General features: G+C 39.2%; 1 protein-coding gene across 4 annotated transcripts in view; it reads left to right on the plus strand.

Moving 5' to 3' along the window:
• The window catches only part of MACROD2 (mono-ADP ribosylhydrolase 2), a 912,387-nt gene that overhangs the window by 12,114 nt on the left and 878,007 nt on the right, over positions 1-22,266 (plus strand). For all 4 annotated transcript variants that reach the window (XM_049799615.1, XM_049799616.1, XM_049799617.1 and 1 more), the window contains exon 3: positions 12,723-12,830. In XM_049799615.1, the coding sequence (XP_049655572.1) occupies positions 12,723-12,830 (108 nt within the window). The remainder of the gene's footprint in view (positions 1-12,722; positions 12,831-22,266) is intronic.

The raw sequence follows: 22,266 nt of genomic DNA on the forward strand, positions 1-22,266 counted from the left end.
TTTTGCACAGAGATCCTTAAGGAAGTGCTAACCAGAGTTAGGAAGTCCAGATGATGCAGTGTGCTGTTGAGCTGGTACACTCAGAGTGTGAGGAAGGATGGCTTTAGCAGTAGTGATGCTGTAAGTCGGTATTTGCTGTTCCTCAGAAACTGTTGAGAAAGTGTAATGTGTCTTAAGTTCCAGCCTGGAGTTTTTCAGTGGCTGACTTGTCTCATATTCAAGACTACTAAGGGAAAGAAGAGGAGTAACGTTTTGAGTGAGGTAGTTTAATATATGCGGGGGGGAAAAGTAATAGGTTATACGTCTTGGTGTCCAGTAATTTGTGTTTATATATATGTCCGTCTTCTCTCTTTGATTAATTTTTTTTCCCTCCTGCTTTTTGTCCATAAAGGAGGAGTTCCTTTTGAGCATGGGAAGCTCCTTTTGAGCATGGGGGATTGCAAGATCAAATCCCCAAATTAATTTCTTGCTCTACAAAGACAGTTTCAGTAAGTCATCTGGCTTTGCTCAATATGGTAGCTTGGCTAAAGCCTTAATCTCTAATTTATGATGGATTGTGGCATATGTCCTCACAGTCTTGTGCAGACAGATGTGAGCCAATATGCCAGCCTGACTAGAAGCTATGTGTCTATGATTAGGTTGAGGCCAAGATCAAACTGTGAAATTGTTCCCCCTGCACGGCTTACTGGTGTAGACCTTTTGCCGTGTCGACTGGCTACGTGACTTTCGGATATCTTCCATTCAAGGGTAGGTGGAAAAAACTGATGTCCTCCTGCAGAAAACTGGGAGCCTCTTTTGATGAGACAGTAAGAGACTGGTATGGCTTGTCTTAATTCACTGTACCTTAGATGTCACAGACATTTATGAAGGTGCTGAACTATTGCTTCAACTAGGATTTGCTGCCTGGCGCTAATAATAATTAGTGATCACACAGGGTGGGCCTGTCAACTGTTGCTCCCTGTGTGTGGGAGGCTTGTATCAAGTCTGAAAGTTCACCACCACATAAGGATGCTGGTTTAACTTTCTTGGTAAGGTATGGGGATCACTGATGCAGTTGAAGCTCACAGAGCTCTCTGTTTGGATCATATTAACCAACTTTCATGCATAGCTGCGTTTGCTTCATGCACAATTAAACACTTGATGATATATGTGTAAAAAACCCAATCACTGGAAACCAGATAAGCTTGGTTCCCCTTTTTCGGTTCACTAGAGCTGAACTGCAATCCATGTAGAAATGTCTCTAACAAACCAAGTAATATCCAAATAAGTTGTTGTAGTACTTCCTATGTGAAGTGATATGTGGCCCCGTCTATGAGAGGACATCTAGCTGATGTGCTGTTGGAAAATCTGGTTGACACAGAATTCCTCAGCCCTGTAGGAAGTGCTGCATACAGACGTGTTTGTTACGATGCACAGAAAATCTTCTTCTGTGCTGAAGAGAAGGCTTAATGATCCAGTTTATATTTAAACTTCTGTTTTGCACAGCTTTAAAAACCATTGACATTACAATTTTATGTATGAATCCATTTCACTAAGAAATATTTCTTATTTAAGTGAAGGGAGGAAGAAGGGGAAGCATGCTGTTTGTGCACAGAAAAGGTACTGAGACTTGCAGCTGTTGTGTGTTGGCTTGGCATGTTTGCATAAGTGTGTGTTACAGGGGCCTTTACCAAAGCTTCCAGATGTCTTTTTTTTTTTTTTTTTATAGAGAGGATGCTATAGAATGTACATCTTGCAAAATTAAGCCTTGTGTTGCTATAGCCAATACATGTATTTCTGAAAGTGGAAGTAGTTCTCTACATGCAGCTTTGCACTAATAGCATCTCTAGGAGTTCATGATCAAACAGTGAGTTAGAAAAGACTGCTCTATGGTTTATGAAAGGGATTCTGTCCAAAAGACTTTGTCCACCTATACTGCGGATAGGAAGAAAGTGTAGAAGTGGTTGCGCATGTGTCTTGCTTTAAAACATTTACCTGCTTTATCCTGCCCTTTGCTTTTTCACAGAGGCTTGTTTATGCAAATATGGGCCTTTTTGATTCTCTCTTTGGAACTGATGCGTAGTCTTTAAAGGTTTTGTAACTTGTTTTTCATTTGCTGCACAAATACAACTTGAAGTTCAACATGCATTGGATTTATTTCTATATGCTTAATGTCATCTTTTCTGTATGAATAAGGTACTCTTTAAAAAGACACTGCTCTCGTACAAACGTATTGTGTGTTGCACTGCTGTCCTTTTGTGGGAATACTTGATGAATCTACGTCAACTAAAAGCTATCTCTAGACTTCAAGTAACTGTCACTGAGGGTATGGATCAGTTACATTTAAAGAAAAAGTAGAGTTCCATTCCCCCCCCCCCCCCCCCCCCCCACCTTTGCTGCATTGCTACTGGAGTTCTTACAGTAGAAGATTTGTAAGTGTTTTGCAAATAAGTAAATCCAGACAGAATAAGCAGTGCGCACCAATGTATGCCTGTATTGACTTAAGGACTTTGAGGTTCGGTGTGTCCTTTTTTCCAGGTAGACATGCAGAAGAAGATAAAGCTGTATCTTTCTCCTAACCGCTAGTGAGTTTGTAACTGTTTGTGAGTTTGTATTAGTTTCTATTTTTCAAGTCCTTTAAGCAAGTATGACTCAACACTAACGGGTCTTGGTAGAGTCCTCTTCAAATACTGAAGATTTTCTTCTGTACCTTGCTGTTTGGATAGAATCCCTATTGTTTCTTAGGGTAGTAAATTACATGTGATATCTTGGGGAGTAGGGGAGGGGAAAGCTACAAGGTAAGCGTTACCCACCAAGCCTAATGTCTTCATGTGGAAAACATTATCTTTTGTACTTGCATAAAAACTAACCTATCTGTCCTGTGGTATTAGAAAACTAAAGTTCCTGTTCCCATCTGGTAAGCAGTTGTCACTATCTCATGCAGAGAGGTTCTTGAAAGACAATGCCATGAAATAGTTGCTGGCAGTTTCACAGAAGTTTTATAGTTGCTGGTAGTAACTTCTTATTTCCAAGCTCCACAGTAAGTCCTACAAAAGGCTGTAATGCTCAACGAGAGGAGTTGTTGCTTAGCAATGGTGTAGGGAATTCAAAACAGCAGAGCATGTAGAGTAAAAATTGTCTGACTGCTTAGTAAGCTAATGAATGAAACCTAATGAATCTGTGGCTTCCCACTATAAACTTACTTTAATTTTGCTTGATACTGTATGTGCTGTTCACACCTATTAAAAATAGGTTTTTACTTCTTGGTAAATAAAATAGATGCTGCTGAAGACCAAACACCCAGTTGCTTGTGAAAAGGCTTTTTTTTCTCCGAGCCAGTTTCTAAAGCTGAGTGAAAGAATACTGTGCTGCTAGTGTAAATTTTGGATGAAGGCTCGTGATTATCCCAGGAGGTACTAGATTGATTTGAACGTACCAGAAATAGCTGTATGAATGCTGTGACATTACCAAGACACAACTCTTGTAGTGAAGGTGATCTGCTTTGTCTTTGAAGGAATCTAGTGAAGTAGCATCACCTGTAGTCTTCTACCTTTATTGAAAAGGATCGACATATTTCTGTGAGGCAATGAACAGTGGTCTAAAGGAGTGCAATATGTTTTTCCTCTCAATTTTTATACTTCCATTGTTAATCACAAGCTCTCTGTAGTAGACTGAGTTTATAAAGTGGGAATTGAGTTGGAGATGATGCAGTGTAGTTCTTACTTCCATGAGATCTTGGCTGAGCGTTTAATGTTGCTTCAGTACAACTCACCCTGCCATTCTGGAAGAGGGTCGGCGTTTCGAAATTCTTGGTATCCCTCTGATTGAGGTACTGATAATCAGACTTGGGCAAGAAGTTAGTAAATATGCTATCCAACAGCATTTTTATTCCAATATATTGTCACAAATTCTTGAATCCTTCTGAAAGCTCACATTAAAAAAAAAAAAAGGAAAGCCAAGCTTCAACCAAAACAGACAGTGATTGAATGAGTTTCTTCAAATGCACGCAGCAGAGCTCCTTCTGGGTTACAGCTCAACCAGCAGCCATTCCTATGGACCCTAAATCATGAAATCTTGAGCCAGCAGAAGCAAGCATAGCGACCGTAGCAACTGGATGCTGACTCTCCAAGTAAACACACAATACCCTAGGGCCTCAGCCTACTTATGTCATGTCTTTGCTGTCACTGTGCATGCTGCTGAAGTGAGAAGACTTTGATTTATGAATTGACAATTGCGTGTCCCTGCAGACCAGGTTGCATCACAAATAAGAATTGAGAATGTATTCCTTTTCTTGTTCTTCTTCGTTATTACTGCTTTCTCAAATTTAGGTTTTCAGTACTTTTGCACTCCATACCAAGTCTTCCCTCATTTTACAAAAACTTCAGAAAAAGGGCAAGTTTCTCCATTCTCTCTCCTTCCTCTTCTCCAAGACTTAAAGGGATTTTTTGCCTCTCAATTTTGTTTTGGGGGGACATACAGAGCTGTGTGGGATAGACTGAGGAAAAAATTGGGACTTAATGCTGTAAGGACTATGCAAGACCTTTGTAGCACAAGAATAATTTCATCCTGCATGTGGGTTGTTAGGACTGAGTGCCCATTTTTTATCAATTCTCATTATACACCATGGCTCTTCCGTGGCTCCAATTCAGTAGTGCAGCTGAAAAGTAGAGGCTCATATTTACAGTCCTGTTTGTGGGCTGCTGATAGCCATATCACTACATTTATCTGGGGCCAAGTATGTTAGTTTTGGGCTTTTTGCAGTAGCTTTAGGGGGGGGTGTTATACACTGTTGAACTTGATTATGGTGGGGTTCATTGGATGTGGGCTCCTCAGTTAACCACTGGGCATCAAGTGATGCTTACTTCCTCAGATGGGGATATTTCATACCTCCTGAAAAACTGTGAATGGGAGATACCATGACCTCCTGACCTGGAAGATGGAACAGAGTTCAACATCAGCAAATTCGTCAATGGTACAAAAGTCGGAAGTGTAGTTGATGCACTAGATAAGCCACAAAGATGATGAAGGAACTGGAGCATCTCTTCTGCAAGGGAAGGCTGGGGTTTAGCCTGAAGAAAACATGCCATCTGATCAATATTTATAAATATATGATGGCAGGGTGTAAAGAAGATGGCTCCAGACTCTTCTCAGCTCTACACAGTGACAGGACAAGGGGCAGTGGGGACAAGTTGAAAGCAAGGAAATGCTTTCTGAGCATAAGAAACCCACACGCTTACTGTGAGGGTGCCTGAACACTGGAATACGTTGCTCAGAGAGGTCATGGAGTCTCAGTCTTTGGAGATACTCAAAATCCAGCTGGGACAGGGTCCTGGACAACTTGCTCTGGGTGACCCTGATTTGAGTGGGGAAGTTAGACTTAACAATCTCTAGAGGTCCCACCCAACCTCATCCGTTCTGTCATTCAGGGTGTTTGTATGCCTCACAAGCTTCATACTTGGCTATAGTCCTTGGTTAATCCAATTATGCCACTTTGTAATTAGCTGAAACAGAGCGTATTGGCAGAGTGTGCAGCCAGGGAGAAGGTGTTGGTGTTCATCATCAAGTGCCTTTGACTTGTGTATTGTGCTGCATTTTTGGCTAGGTAGAAAGTGGTTTGTCTGCAACAGATGTTTCTTTCTTGTGCTCAGGTTCTGATCTCGTTTAAGTCCAAGAAGTGACAGAGCAAATCTGTACTACAAATCTGAAGTACTAGAGCGCATCTGTGAATGCTTTCCCCCGGTGATGGAACATATGGAAATAATGCTTATCTTGATTTAGATAAGCAATTGCTTTTCCTGTACAATCATCCACAGTTAGTAGGAGTAGAAGCAGGCACATATAATATAGCAGATCTTACAATCTGTCTTTTCTAGCTTATGCAGAAACAAATGGAATGGAAAGCTGTGTTACATGCGAGGTTAGTAATTGCTAATAGTTTGTCATTTTTAATCTGTACAAGACACTAGTAAAAACAAAGCATTAAAAAAAAAAAAAAGGCACTGAAGGGAAGAGTGCAGAGTATGTAGCAGAATGATTGCTGCACGTTTCCCTGTGGTCAGATGCACTTTTAAAGCTTGCTCAACTTCATTGTTTTTTCAGTAGCCCAAAAAAGTGGAGCAGTGTCCCAGTCCAGCCTTTGCTGAGGATTCTCCTAGGAGTGGAAGGGCTGGCTCTTGTCTGGGGTCGATGTTGGGACTCTTGTGCCTTGCTTGGGTTCTTTTCCCAGCGCTGTTTCCAGATCATGTTACAGACTGCTGTTGCAGAAGCCTTCCTTGTGGGGATATACTTTTCTACTAGTAGCTGTTGTAGCAGGGATGAGATAATGGGCAGACCTACTTATTTTTACCTTGAAATTAATTTACTTCCTTCAGCTGTGAATTCTAAAGCTGAGTATAAATTATGAACCTCTCCCATTTTCAGTGTTGTTTCTTGCAATTCAGTCTGTTACTTCTATTTTTATGAACTAGAGGAAAAAGACATCATTGTCTGACTTGTTAGACAAAATTTCGTTTTAATAGTGCAAGCCTGTGAGCCTAGCTGCTGGAAATCCTTTTCAGTTGTTCTTTGATTTCTTCTCTTACCTGCTCTTGCTCATGGAGTGCCAAGAGCCTTTTTCTTTGCTATACGTATTGCTTTATACTATTGGGCTTTAATAACTACTTTTACTACTTTGTGTGTGCTCTATACTTTCATTATCAAATAGATATAAAATTAAAATATATTTCTTAACAGAAGCTCTTCCAGCAGTAGGTTTTTTTCCTCCCTTTGGCTGCAAGCTCTTTGGCATTGCTGTAAGGATTTTTGTAATTGGGTGTCTGAGACCTCTTTCAAAAATTAAGATGCTTTAAAGTGTACTAGACTTTTAAAATCTTGGATATTTTGGCAGCGTCTGAGTTTCAGAGTTGATTTTACACTGATGTTAGCTTTGGGCCATCCTTTTCCATTGCACTGGCTGAGCATATTCAGGCCCTTTATGGGGGCTCCCTCTAGTGAGCTGTTTTGAACGTCGTTTTTCCTCTTGGTTCTGAAGAATTTCACACGTTTTCTTACAAAGTGCACTTTTTGTTTGCTAAATCTAATGCGTTTTTCTGCACACGTGTAAGCTGTAAAGGTCCTTTTCCTTTCGTGTGAGTTGAAAGGAGTTGTAAGTAAAGCTGAGGGATAGGACTGCCTATTTGCTATATTTGGTGTTAAGACCTCAGCTGATCAACTTCGTCGTACTTCAGGCTGTGGCTCTGTGGATTCATAGATGTTGGGAGCATAATTAAAGGCTTATCCTTTCCTTTCCTAGGAGGAAAAGCTAAAGGAAGTTGGGTTGTATAGATAGAGGGATGGAAGATGATGGGGTGGATCTGTAGGGAAAAAATGGTGGTGGGACATAAATTTTCAACTGTTGATAGTGAAGATTTTCAACTCTAATATATTCCTGAGGCTGGGGCAGAGGGGCGAAGAGGAGGACCTAGGGCATTTGTGGTGTCCCCACTGTTGTGTGTCTTTAAAAAAACAGCCTAAACAAAACAGATTTTGGGAAGGATGTAACAGGATCAACTCTGTCCTTCCTGCATGTGGGTGCAAAGATGATTTAGTGACCATTGAATTCACTTCCTAGTAGGAGCTACAGTAAACTTGTTAGCAATACTAAAGTTAAAAAAAAAGCTGTCTTTTTTGCTTTATTTCGGTATTAGATATTTTTCAGTATATTGCTACATTTCCCTAGCAGATGTTGTTTCTTGATATTTTTTTAATTTTTTTTTTCTTCTGTCAAAATCACCCAAGAGAAGGGATGGATAAGACCTGAATGAGGGCTAGGTAGGCATTGGAGAAAAGTTTGTGAATTTTTTAGGTCAGAAAAGTGGCAGAGAGGCTGAGTAGGCACTTGGGAAAAAATTTAAAACTTAAGTCTTATGAATTGCTTTCATGTTGGGTGTTTTCTTAGGGTTCTGTTAGGGCCTCACCTGCTTGTCAATATGCATAGTTTTGATGTGCATGTGGGGTTGCTTTATACTTCAGTGTCTCACTTGGCAAATTTAATTTTATTTCTTTCAAATTAATAGATTTGAACTGACTGTAGTTATGCCTATAGTCATTTTAATATAGAATTTCTATTGTGCTGTAAATGGAATTTAGAAAGGAATTTCAAAAGCTTGTGGATATTCCATTTACCCTTCTCCTGTAATAGTTTTCTTTGTGTACCAATTAATTCTTCGAATTCATCTGAACCTGAAAGCTCTAAATAGTTTTGAAACTACCTGTATGGGAGATCATGGCTTTACTGCTGGTTTTAGCCCAAGGTCTTGAATTAATTAGGACCCTTTATTCCAGAGGCAGGGCTGGCATTAACTGATCCTGGGAAGTCGTCAGGGATGAAGACTCTGGGATTGCACTGTCTCAGAAATTAGATAGCTAGACTTTACATGAACATACCTTGTAAAATTCACATTAAACGAAAGAAAACGGGGTTTATTTGCTTTTGACACACACATGATTGTAATGAAATATGTGAAACGTTAATGTGCTTGAGTCCATAATCCTCACTGTTGACACAATGTACATAACTGTTTGCACAACTGTTGGATTAGGGAAGAAAAATGACTAATGAAATTCATTGTATGAGAGTTGGGAATGAGTGAAGATGGCCAGACTAATGCTGATTATCACTGCTTTGTGAGAGCTCCCCATGGGTTTTGGTTTTGTGTGTTTGTGGGGTGTGGGTGGTTTTTTTGTTGTTTTTTTTTTTAAGAACCGTCTCCCAGTAAAAGCTCTATTTTTACTTTTTCAATGGAGATGGACATGGGGTAGAAGCTGGGGACAGAGTGATACTCGGGAGGGAAGGAAAACACCAGAAACAATCTTGCCAGGGGTACACAAGGATAAAACCTGAAAAAAAGCAGAAGCTATTGCTCATATTTAACACTGCCAGAATTCTATTTTGACAGCTATTTTAGCATCTTACTAACCGTGGCTTGTTTAAAACCGGTGATCTAAAGGCATCCAGACTTTGTGTGCAGGTGCTTGCTACCTGTTCAGTTTTGCTTCTGAGCCAGGAGAGCTGTGGTGAAGAAGGAGATGGGAGCAGTTCTTCCAGCAGGGAGGGAGCCTTCCTTCCTAGGCAGTCTTCACTGCTCAGCTGGATGATCTTAAAAATCTTCTAGTGCCTCTTAAATTTTACTGTAGCTATGCTGGGATTCCTGTGGAGGTACTTTGGAAAATTCAGTCTCCCTTATTCTCCTTGCTTCTTTGTCCTGAAAACTTACCATATTCACAGCCACAGACTAAACAAAATATTTCCTTGTCTTGGAGTCTGTGATGCCTCCATCTAAAACTGAGATGGACTTTGTTATAACTTTGATGTAGTGTGGGTTTAGTTGGTGCGGATTTTTGTTTGGTTGGTTTTTTTTTAGGACTGGAATATATCTGAATTTTCCTGGTTTTCCAACTGTTCGGCTTTTCTAAGGTGCCTTCTGGACAACCCATATGGAGACAGACTCGAAAGTTTGATTTGCTTGGCAAGCAGGCTTTCTTATCTCTAAAAACTTTCAGTCTAAGGACTCAACTCCTGTTTTGTATCTTGTATTCAATAGTAGGTTACATACCAACCACTTCAGAGGATTTATTTCTTGAGCATGTATGTAAAGCTGTCTCATTAATGAGAGCAAGAAATATTCTCATTACGCTACATGTGCAAGGTAAATCTGTCATTGCTAGGATTTTGTTAATGTCCTAGTATGTACACATGGTGTGTGTCCTTTGTGAAATACACAATACCCTGGAATTGCTGGTTTGTCCTTGCTGAGTTATGGTACCATGAATTACAGCATAATACCTATAGCATTTGAGTTTCTTGGGTGTATTTGAGGACTTATGGTACTTGTTCCCAGACCTGAGATTTATCATTACTTTAGGAAGACACTTTGAAGTAAATAAGTGCAGGGTTTTTTTAATCTGAGAATCAGTCAAAAATGTGTGTGGTGAAGGAAGAGATGGGAGACAAAGGTGGGAAGTGAGTTATTTGTCATGGCCAGGAATGACTTCACTGTCCCTGCCAAGATACTAAATTGACTACAGGAGAAGAAAATATCCCAAATCGGGTATCAGTTTTGACTTTGTTAGGAAATGTTGTCTGCCAGGCCCAGAGATCGAAGAGATGGCAAAAGAAAAACAGTTGTCCCTCCTACAACTATTTGTGTGATATTGGGATTACTTTTGTAATTAGCAGCATATTAGTAGACTTGTTGAATCTCTTTGACTGTGGACGAGACTTGGCTCTCTACAACTTCTGTCAGTGTTGAACATCCTTCTGTAACAACCAGAATGAAATAAAGTGCAAGCTCAAATCCTCTGTTAAATTAGACTTTTATTGGAAGAAATGAGGGTAATTTATCAAAGATGTACAAGGCAGTATATGCTTTTACTGCTGAACTGTATTAAAGACAGTGGTGATCAGGGCTCTTCTAAGAACTGTGGGGCAGGTAAGGGACTTGTTAAAGACGATGTAGTAGACCATGTAGGAGTGGTGTGTGTTTTGGTTGGGTTTTTTGGTCTCCCCCCCCTCCCCCCCATGAGGCAGTGACTTTATTAATGCTTTTCTGGGGGGAAGGAGTCTCAGGAGAACCACACTCAAATATATTCAGTACTTGCAAAGAGTGAGAACTAGAGGCAAACTTGTGAAGGCTGTGGAGGATGGAAATTTGGGAGGCAGTGCCAGTGTGTGCAACATCGTGTTGTGTGTCACCCTACAGTTAGATGACCTTACTGGTGAATTGACCAAGGGACATGTCTGCTTTCCCTTGGGCTCAGAAATTAGTGGTAATGAGAATTAGCTTTTTTATTGTGTGGTATCTGTTGTCTTCATGGTTCTTCCTGGTGGATTTTTTGGTATTTGTTTTTTGTATTGTATTCGCACAAATACTGTAGTGTCCAAGCTGTACTCTTTAAATTTAAATGGTTTTAGTTTGAAGAATTCAATGTGTTTTGATGTTAGGTAGTGTTGCAGTAACTCGGGCAGAAGGGGGAGGATGATGGCGTGCGGTTTAAATTTGGCAGAGCTCCAGTAGGATGCTCACTGGGGAGGGATGGGGAAAACAACTGTCCTACTTGCTGGGAGAATGCAGTTAACATGACAGCAGATAATAAATTAGGCTCTAAATCGGTCACAGAGGCTGATTTTTATTTTAACACAACTCGACAGCTAACTGCAATGGTTATCTTCTGTGGAAAAATGGATGAACAGTATGACTTTTAGGTTAGAGTGATACAAGGTTCTTATTATGGTAATAGAAACTGGCTACCTTTCCACAGAAACACTCTTTGCTTTGGTTAAGGCACTGAGGGTGATCTGGTGGCAATGGAATAGTAGCTTTAGGAGCCCCATACAGAAACTGAAGTCCTGAATACGCACACTTGGATACAAGACTACTTTATGCTAATGTATGTCATAGTGGCAACATATCTTTTGCTGGAGCATGTAATAGCTGATTTAAAGTAGAACTGAGGGAGACTAGTTATTTTGGAGTGATTGAGATAAACGATTTCTGATACCAGTCATTTGTGCTGAATTAGAAGAGCAAGATCTAAAATAAATGCAGCTTTCTTATTTCTACTTGTGGTTGCTTGTAATGCTGACACATTTGAGCAGGTATACTTGAATTGGTGGAAATTGATTAAAATGAAGGTCAATGTAAATACTAATGGACCAAATTTGTTTGGACTGCTTCTATGTTCTCGCTAAATCTTTGCTTGAGATTTTTTTACTTACTAATAAATTTCACTTGTTCTGAAGATTGGGAACTGTTTACCATTTAAATTGTCACCTTAGCAATTCAGTTCTATTTCTGGCCAATATATAACCTCAAGCCTCTTTAGATGCTTGGCTTGTGTTGGAAAGAATTGATTTAAAAAAAAAAAAATCAGTTAAGCAGGCTTTTTTTTTTTTCTCCTTAGTTCTTTGCTAATGATGTGGATGTCTAATAGAGCAAGACTAGGTTAAGCTTTTGGCCAATACATGTTTGTAGAAGTGATTGGGGTAACTGAACTGTTACATAGATTGAGTATGATGCAAATAAAGTGAATTGGTGATGCAGAAATTAAGAGTTTAGCAGAATAAGGGACCTATTATAACATTGTTTAGTAACAAATCTTTTGAAAGCTAATGTATGTTGTGTCTTCACACCCCCTTCTAGTTGAGCAATTTCAGGTAGCAAAGCCAAGTTTATATTTGCTGGTGTTTTTGGGTTTTTCTTCTTCCTACTACCTGCTGCCAGGGCTAGTTCTGTATTTTGGGGCTGTTGGCAAATGGTGTGCTTGCATGTTGTTGTGTGCATTTGGAATAATTCCGGGTTGGGTAATTTATTGCTTCAGTAGAAGGATTATCTTAACTAATACTTAATATTTTTTTTTGGTAACTTGCAGTCTTGTGGTTACCAAAGAAAATTCTTTGATGGATCTAGCTCCAAAAAATGTGTATATTTATACAGTTTTAAAATCAAATGGTATGTGGGCAAGGAATCAGTGCTTCGCAGTAGCTTGTATTTGGAAAAAAAAAAAAAAAAAAAAAAAAGAAAAGCATGTAGTGTGTTTTAGGGAAATGCCGTGGGTTACTGGTGCCCTCTTGAGGCAAAACTGAAAGATGTTGCAGTCTGACAGCAACAGTGTAACTGGAACTGCTGATGCCTGCTCTGGACTTGTAAATAGAGATATCAAGACTGGTGTTTGTAACCAGGTTTTACTGCTTTCTTGCTTTATAGGTGAAAACACTAAAGAAGATCTGCAAGGGAAGAAAATTCTGAGTGAGAAAGTTTCTCTCTATAGAGGTGACATTACACTGCTTGAGGTTGATGCCATCGTTAATGCTGGTAGGTGGTTAAATGTTTTATATTGTTATGCCTTCAAAATCCTTTATAGTGCCATGTAATGATTTTGAACTTTTCAAAGTTGCATAAAATTGGTGTGTCCTGTGGAAATCTTTTGGAAACAACATACTTTTTCCGCAACTTTTCTATATTGCTTATGTTCATCCTGTGTGCCTTTATTGCGACAAGGATTATTGTGAAACTTTAATAGCATGGTCACCAAGAAAAGAATAATGATCCTGTATCCATCTTTTGACCTAACTTGAGTAGCTGAGACTTCACACTTGACATTGTTGAAGGCTGAATTTTCATACTAAGCTACTGCAGTACATTCCAGTCTGTTTTTATAAATCAAGCCATTTGTGGGCTAGGTAATATGAAAAGCTCAACAATAAGCTGATAGGAAAACTGAATTTCTGTTTTATGTGGCTTGAATATTTGTTTTCTTGTAGGGAGATTGTATCTTTCAGTTTTTTGGTTGTGACCTACAGATAGGTTGGAAGGGACATTTAAAGGTCATCTAGTCCAACCCCCCTGCAATGAGCAGGGACATCTTCAACTAGATCAGGGTGCTCAAAGCCCCGTCCAACCTGACCTTGAATGTTTCCAGGGATGGGATTAGTTTTACTACCTCTTCTCACTTAGTGACCATGTCTCCATGTATGCAACTGAGGTGAAGAAGCGTGCGTAGCATCCTCTTGTGACAGAAGAGGAGGGGGAAATGCCTATGCAATTTCGTTGTGCATTGGGTTATAATAAGCTAATTTGGCTTGCTGGGAAAGACTATGGGAAGATCCCCCCCTGCACACATGCCCCAGCCAAATCTTGCCTGCACTCCTCACCCTGAAAAGAGTACGTTTTGTGTGTCTTGAGGCTGGAAATCTTTTACCCCCTAGTATTTGGCTAGTGTTGTCCTTAACCGTTAGGAGTATTGATTCATTTTCAAGAACTAATTTTTGGTATTAGTCATTTTTTTGGAAGGAAACATACTGCAGTATCTTCCCTGTGGTGGAATAAAGTGCAGAGATTCCCAAGGCTGTGTTGGCCAAAATGAAAAAGCTGTGTGGAGATACTGGCTCACATTTGTAGAGTACAGAAATACTTGCTCATACAGTGTAGAAGTTAGTGAACAGACTCTCTTGGATTGTTTGATGTTATTTCTCTCTGCCTAACTCCCCATTTCACAGTGGAGACATGCTACTGGGTTTTGTGGAGTACAGGTAGAATCCAGTTATCTCAAAATGCTTTTTTGCACTCCAGTAAGTGATGAGGATAGTATTTCCATGTAGAAGTTTTTTAATTAAAATCTTCTGGTTTACTGATGTACAAAAGCCTTTCCAAATTACAGACAAAAACCCAATATAGTAGCATCCATGTAGTAACATGAATCTCTCCTCACTGTGTTGGCAAAGTCTCTGAAGCTTTAATCTTTCAATTTTTTTCCCCCTGATTCTTTCAAGATGACATTTCCAGTAGTGGCCTTGCTGACTTCCTGACTTTATTACTCTACAGTAAGTCAATATTAGGATACTTCTCTTGATTTATATTTAGATTCTCTTTGTTCCTAGGTCTCCCTTGAATTACAGGCTGGAACTGGTTGCAGGTTAGCTTCAGAATGGGAATACTTTGCTTTTCTTGATTTAAAGGGGTTTTCTCCCTTTCTCTTGAAATGTCCAAAAACCTATATCCCAGGCTGTCAATGAAATTATCTACTTGTAAATGTGCCTGCCATCCTGGTAAGGAATGCATCTATCAGAGTAGAAATAAAAAATAGAGCCCAATTAATATCAACACATATTAATGTGTAATTTTGAGGAAAGGATTAAAGATCACTAAAACCACCCAGTAAAACAGGTTCCAAGACCTAAAGAGGGACATAAGACTCTTCAAGTATCTAGAAGGCTATTTGGCAAAAAGAAAGAAGTTGTTTCTACTGATGTCTTTTGTAAGTAAGTTAAAGAGGAGTTGGATTTGGCCTTGATGAGAGATTCAGATTATATGTTGGCAAAACTACTTATAGGAAGGGACAGTGATACTCTGTGGTATCAGGCTGATGTGTAGCAGCAGTCCTAGGTCAGGACATTGGTATGGGTCAGTGTTTGAGATTCTTCTAGCCATTTTCTTCTCTAATATTTTATAGTTCCTGAACTGCATGATGTATTAACTACTGTAAATTGCTAATATGCTTAGATTAAAATACTAACCTATAGTTACCTTGACAAATCAAATATTCTTTATATGTCAATGCAGTAATTAAATTTTAAGTGTAAGCCTTTGATTTGTTCATGGTTTCAGTGTTACTTTTTCTTTTGAAGTTAAACCTTTTAAACTTATTGTGGAGGATAGCTGGAAAGCTAAATGAGGAGGATGTTTTGGTTCAAGTACTATATTATTTATGCAAAAAATCCAGTTGCTGCACCAAGATTTTTTTTTTTTACATCAAACAGAAAAGTTTCAGTGAAATTGTAGTGTCTCCTGGATGGTATCTAGAAACATGTTTCTGCACTCTATGATGCTTTTGCAAAGAACTCCATTGTTTTTCCTTCTGCAATTAAAATTATCCAAGCCTTAAAGAAAGAAAGCAAAAAGTAGTCATGTCCTGTTTCTCCTTTGGAAAGCTCCATCTTCCAGACATTCTTATGGTCTAACTAACTAACACAATCCCCACAACATCAGCTTCTGTCTGCAAGTTGAATAAAATGCAGCCCATCGAACATGGAATAGGAGACAGACTTTTTAGAGGTAAATCTGTGCAAGTTCTTTTCATACTTGAAGCCTTTTGGCTATCCCAAATGTTAATGATTGACACCCTCCCTATCCCAGGGCATGCAACTGGCAGGGGTAAGAAGGGAAGACACCCTACTGAGACTTTCTGAAATTAAGAATTCTATTAACTATCTCCTGTAATAAATAGTTTAATACACAGCAAGTCATACACAAAGCAACAGGAAGATACTTACAGTTTGAATTTTAATTTACATTGACTTATGGAAACAACATAATATGCCTTCAGTGAAGGGAATAGTTTGGCAAATTCTGGGACCATGGAAGGGTGCCACGTGGTTCAAATTGTCTCCAGATTTGGATACAAGCATATTAGCAAAAAAATTTGTATTTTCCAATACCTGTCTGTGAGGGATAACTGAGACACAAATGGATTTACTTGATAAAACAGCGGTGTGACAATATGTGCAGTAATTTACTTACAGCGCTGACTTCATGCTGTGGTGCTCTCCTTTGGGTAACCAGATAACGACGTGACTCTTTGGAGTATGGCCAGGTTTATTTCTGAGCTGTACTATACAAATGCTTCTGTTAAATTTAGTAGCTTACCTTATGATCTGAATTCTGTTTCGCCTTTGACTTTTGCACATACAAATGAGACAAAGTGATAACTGAATTTCTTCTGTTAGGCTAACAAAGGTGTTAATGGTGATCTTATGCAGCTAAATACCGAGATATCACTGATGAGCACTGCTACAAAAGGATCCCTTTTCTCCTAGACGTTAACAAACTGCATGTTATTTCCTCGAAGCGATTTACAAATTTTTTATACTAAAAGAGGACAACTATGGAAACAGTGGAAGTAAAAGTTTGTGTCTTTGCTTATTGTCAAAGCCATTGCATCATTACAGTCATGCTGAAATAATTCATGATCAGGGTGAGGATCTATTTTCTGGCTGCTGAAGAGAGTGAGAGTTAACCTGAGATGCATTGTGATGAGGAAGGTAGCTGAAGAAGTGAGCTGATACACCATGTTGCTAAAATAAATGTCAATTATCTACCCCTGTAAATGTGTTATCCTTCCAGAATGGTTCCCTAAAACTTCCTTGATACTGATTGAATTGCAGACAGGTATTAGTTTAACTTGATGTTTTGCCTAAGGTGCCCTGTTATGTTAATTTCCTTCCCTCCCTTTTTTTAAGGATTTGGGTAAGATTTGTACAAAAAACCCCTTATTTTTACTCCTATATCCTTTTCTGTCCTTTCAGTATTACACTCCTAAGAATGCAAAGAGGCTGTCCCTGAGGCAGGTACTTAGTGTATAAATTAATGGTAACTGCCCTTTTTAACAAATTAGATATTCCTGGATGTCCCTTCATCCTCATGTCAAAAGTGCTTCAAGCACCTGGAAGCTAGATAACCACAATTAGCAGACTTCCAAATAACCCGCGGGAACTGAGTTCAGAGTGTGTGTGAGTATTTAGGGAAGGGAGAGGGAGGTTGTTTAGTCCCTCTGCCCCTTTCCTCTCAGCTCTAACACATATTTTTTTCATATTGCTGGCATTTCCTAATAGAAAACATTTCTGTGGGCTGAATGGGCTATGTGAGGAAAAATTGTTTCAGACAACATTGGAATAGTGAAGCCACAAAATGTGTAATGCCACCCCTACTGCTTTGCCAGCTCCCTCTACCTTGATGTTTTTGAGCTGCTTTCTCCAAGGTATGATATGGATTTAGGGAGCAAGTCTTTCCACTGCTGGTTAATTTAGCAGCAGTCCAAAATAAGTGGTGTATGCACTGCATTGTGACTCTAAAAAATGTTTCCCTCTGAGTCTGCTTGCTTGCTGCCTCTGCTTATTTAAAGTCTGGATGGTGTGACATGATGGTCTTGGTGGCTTAGGTGTGCCTGATGTAGCAACACTGGTGCTGACTGAAGTTTTCAGGGACTAATGAAAAAACAAAAAGGATTAGTCCACCAGTCATGGAGCTTATTCTGCTTGCTTCTAGGCTTCTTCAAGTATGTTGTTTTTATAGAGCAGCCAATCCTAAATACAGAAATAAGCAGTAAAAGCCTCAGTAAGATTTGAAAAATAAATTGTGCCATATTTATGGTACCAGCTAAGCAGTAAATACTAAATTTCCTCTGCGTTTTCAATGAAAATAGGGAAAAATATGTTGCTATTCCTATCATATGCAGTAACTTTTAAATCTGAAGTAGATAAGAGTTGCTTTATGGAGTGAGTGTGTATGTATGTCTATGTACCTGATACACCTTAAGCAGCCGTTCACCACTGCTGACCTCAGGTATTCATTTACTTCTTGTTAATAAATTGTATTGGGCCAGTTCCAAGATAAAAAGGCATGTACTAATGTGCTTGTGAGTGCTTTTTTACTAGGAGTAAGATGGAGGGGAAACGATTGTGGGGAAAAGGACGACGATGACTTGCAGAACGCTAGAATAAATGTTACTTCTTAGCTTTGAAGAATGTTACTGGATATCTCTATAAAAGTATGGTACTGAGAACAGAAACTTTTCATCTACAGGAAAAAGGAAGGTGATCAGTTCTGTTCAAGTAGGTATTTCTGGCAATAAGCTTACAGTGTTGCTTCTAAATTAGCGATTAGACAGTTGCTACAGTTGTAGCAACTAGGTGGCTCCCTTTAAACAGTACTTGAGTGCTGGAATGCTTTCTAATCCTCCCAAATCTGGGAGGATTAACTATCACTTTTTAAAGGGAATATTTTTTCCGTATGAGAAAACAAGTGGAGAGTAAAATCTTATTCCAAGTAGTGAAAAGTTAGTGAAGAAAATAAGTAAACAATTTTTTATATCCCTTTTTTACTAACCTCTGATGCTGGAATGTAGTTACTGAACCTCATATTCCTCAAGAAGAGGCTTCCTCTATAGTCAACTATCTACATACCTGCAGTGAGTCACTTCAGCTAGGGATGCTGGTTTGGCAGGCACGCCGCACAGGTTTCTTTGCTTCCTTGGCATATTCTGCAGCACTAGCCGAGTGAAGGTATGCAGAGGGGAGGATCTCTTGGTTGCTTTAAGAGGCAGGGGTGTTTTCAGGGAGTGAATTACATCTGAGTCTTTCTAACAGGTTTGTAAGAGTTTGAAATGCTTGTCCTGCTTTACCTCCCTGTCCCAGTACTGGAAGCATGTGGAATTGCAAAATGTTTTGTTTCGAATATGCTGTTTGCTTTGCTTGTTGCAGGACTGGAGCTTCTGCATGACTCGACCTAAAGGATGAAATAGCCATTTTTATAATAAGTTTCAACTTTCCCTAATGAAATATGCCTTTCTTCCCTGAGGTGTCTGACTTCATGACTGTTTAAGTATTTTAGTGTCACACCAATCTTTCTCAGTTTTCTTAACTGGACATAGCAACAGATTTTCTTCGGGACTCTTCCTGGCCTTGACCTTGAAGTACAATCTGATTGTTTAAATTCGAGGCATCCGTTTTTTCTCAAGTTCAAAATTACACATCAGGGTAGAAGTACTATGTATTGAAACTGGGAACTGAATAGATTATCAGTGAATTATGCTTAAATGAGTGTGTAAGTATAGATAGTGGCTGAACTATGCCTTTCCACATAAACAGCTTGTTAATGTGCAATCAGTCACTGCAGTTGCCTTGAACTTGGTGCTTAATGAACAGGTGGGGAAAAAGGATGGATTCTAATCTGGAACAGATCTGACATCAGGCAATTTCACTGATTGCTAATCCATTTCATTTGGCAACTTAATTTATCACACAAAATTTTTATCTTGTAGCTTCTGAAGTAGAAATTACTTTAGAAGTGGCGTGAGTATTACGAAGGAATTTGAGTTAGTTGCTGGGCCTGAGCTAGTATTGTGTATATACTTACTCTTCCTCTTTTTATTTTACAGTGACTGATAGTTCTTACTCTGGAGCTTATTTGAAATTATTCTTCAGCTCTTCATTCACTATAAAAATAAGTCCCTTAATTCAAATGTTCCTTCTACTGAAAGTGGAATCAACAAAACAAAATCTGCCCTTATGTTGCTTATAAGATTTTTGCATTGGATTTTTGCATTTATTAACTAACATAGTTTTTGTGGGGGTTTTGTGTTCTCCCCCCACCCCCAACTGAGCTAAACACAAATGGTTGCTTATGCTGCCGGCTTCTTAGTGAGTTTGGTGTCTAGTAGCATGTTTTGTAAGCATGTTTTGAATGTTTTATCTCCAGTGTACAGTTAGGGAAACTGAAAACTCGTATTGAAATCACTTGCATGGAGTCATCTGGCGTCTTCCTATGTAACTTAGACTGTTGTAATTTCCTCTAGGAATAGAAGCAATAATGTTAAATTGTTGTTAATTTGGTTTTCATGTTTAGTGTGAGCAGACTGTGGTCTTAATCAAAGGTTTCTCAAGTTAATTTACATTAGGTGCAATTTCACTTGTGTGTAAAGCCCCAGGCTAATTTATATATAGTCCCCACTTACTCATTGGAAAAGTTAATGTTAATAGTTGAGGGAATTGGTCATACTCAATCATGACATCTGTGAGTGAGTTTATTACTACTTTCTGTGGAAAATACTTTAAGTGTGTCTGGTAAGTAGTAGATATGGTTAAACTTATCCTCTGCTTTTGGTGTGATCGGATATCAATGTAGTTCTTCCCTTTAGTGTGATACTCATTTGGATGAAAACTAAAACTCTGTATAAAGTGTCAGTGATCAAGAGAATGAAACCAAAGAAAAGTACAGCTAGAGGTGCAGTTTAATTTAGGTGGACTACTTTAGCTGCTGTCTCAGTCAAACACCGTTTGCTTTAAGGATGTGGCTTCGTAAGACTGAGGAGTCCAACTAAGAATTGTACTGTAGCAAGGATGGTCACAATATACTTTGAAAATACCCCAGATGTAATTAGTATAATTCAAAACTTAAGAAAAAAAAAAGAAATGATTGGCAGTGCTGCAGACACATGGCAGGAATGAACTTTTTTCCTTGTTCTGGGGTGCTTTGGGAGGGGAAAATTAATTGTGGTGAAATGTTTTCAGTATGCCAGTATATTTAACCAGTGTACTTACAGCTGTGTCGCCTAGCTAACAGAGATGGCTTCTGGGTGGGTCTGTGCCTTGGCCATGGGTCTGGACATTATCCTGCCAAATCGTGTTGTGCCCGACAGTCTCAGGTGATGGAATGAATACCTAAACCTTGCATGCCTACAAGGAAAGCTTTGCTGATCAGCCTGCCATGTGGCCAGATTCTGCAAATAGATAGGCACTTCATGTTAACAAGCAGTGGGATATGAGTGTTCAATGACTTAATGAGAAGCCATAAAAAAAGCAGTAGAGAAAAAAAAATACACTTTCCATTGGAACAATGCACTCAAAAGGCTCCTTAAACTAACAGATTGGACTGAGGCACCAGACGCACAACAAGTTGAGGTTCAGAGCAATGCTATTTGACTTTGTGTGTTATTCCATGCTGTCCTAGAAGCCCGAGAAGAGTGAGATGAGGGTGCAGGTTATCTAAGTGTAATACCTAAATACCTAAAACAGGCTGCCCAGAGAAGTTGTGGATGCCCCATCATTGGATTGTTTGAGGTGAGACTGGATGGGACTTAGAGCGAGCTGATGTAGTGAAAGATGTCCCTGACCATGGTAGGGGGGTTGAACTAGATAGATGATCTTTGGATGTTCAATCCAAATTCCCTTCCAATCCAAACCATTCTGTGATTCTATGAAACACCGTGGCACAAAGTTAGATGGCCAACTATCTCCTCTGACTGGATTCGGTATAGTCTACTAGTCTTCTGAGAATATAACATAAAAAGGGCAAGGTGGACATTATAGTAGCCTAATCTAACCTGATGGTCTATGGTACGTGGATTTCTTTAACAATCTGGTCTTCATCAGCGTTGATGTTTTCAGGCCACTGTCTGTTTTACCTAGAACAATATGTACCCCTTATTTCTTTGTGCATTCATTGTCGAACCCATTTATTGTGTCTGATTATTTCTAGGCTTCCTGGGGCAATAATTGTCTATATAAACCATGTGTTGCTGATATTTTTGTTCATTAAAAAAAAAAAAAGCAAACTGCTTAGGAGCTTTATGAATACAAATAAAACATTTCAAGTAACTTTGACACTTTCCAGAGTAGGGGGAGAATGGGTGGGAGTCGAGGATACTACTTGCGTCATCTGTGACTTCTCAGGTTTGGAAGTAACTCATTGTATTGCGGTGTTTGTGCTTTCACTTGGTCTCTTTGCTTCTCAGGTTTGTGCTTGGCTACTCAAACTTACACTATTTTATCTCCCTAAAACCAAGGACTGTACATGTTGCAAGCAGGGCTCTGCTGGAGATCCAGGTTCCTAGCAGTGTTCAGTAATTAAGGAGAATAGTAACAGGCTGTGAGATGTCAAGCCTTTCACTGTATCATCTTCTCTTTTAACGTTTCTGTCCTCTGACACTGCTTAAGTTTATCCTTTGTAGTTTGAGTGGGTGGTAACTTAAAATCCTTGTTCCTGTTAGCAGTACTTCTTTCCTGTTTTCCAGGACTCTAACGTGGACTTTAACCATCAGACCAATGTGATTATTGATCCTTGATGCCATGGTTACCTTGGACCTTTTTTGTGTGTGCCTTTTCTAGAGAAAACTAGCAACATACAGGCAAAACGTGCCAAGTTGAATTTCTTCTAAGTCTTTTAACTTTCCATGGTTGAGGAGTGCGAGGTGGTG

The sequence above is a fragment of the Accipiter gentilis genome, chromosome 5 (assembly GCF_929443795.1).
Source record: "Accipiter gentilis chromosome 5, bAccGen1.1, whole genome shotgun sequence".
NCBI classification, from domain to species: domain Eukaryota; kingdom Metazoa; phylum Chordata; class Aves; order Accipitriformes; family Accipitridae; genus Astur; species Astur gentilis.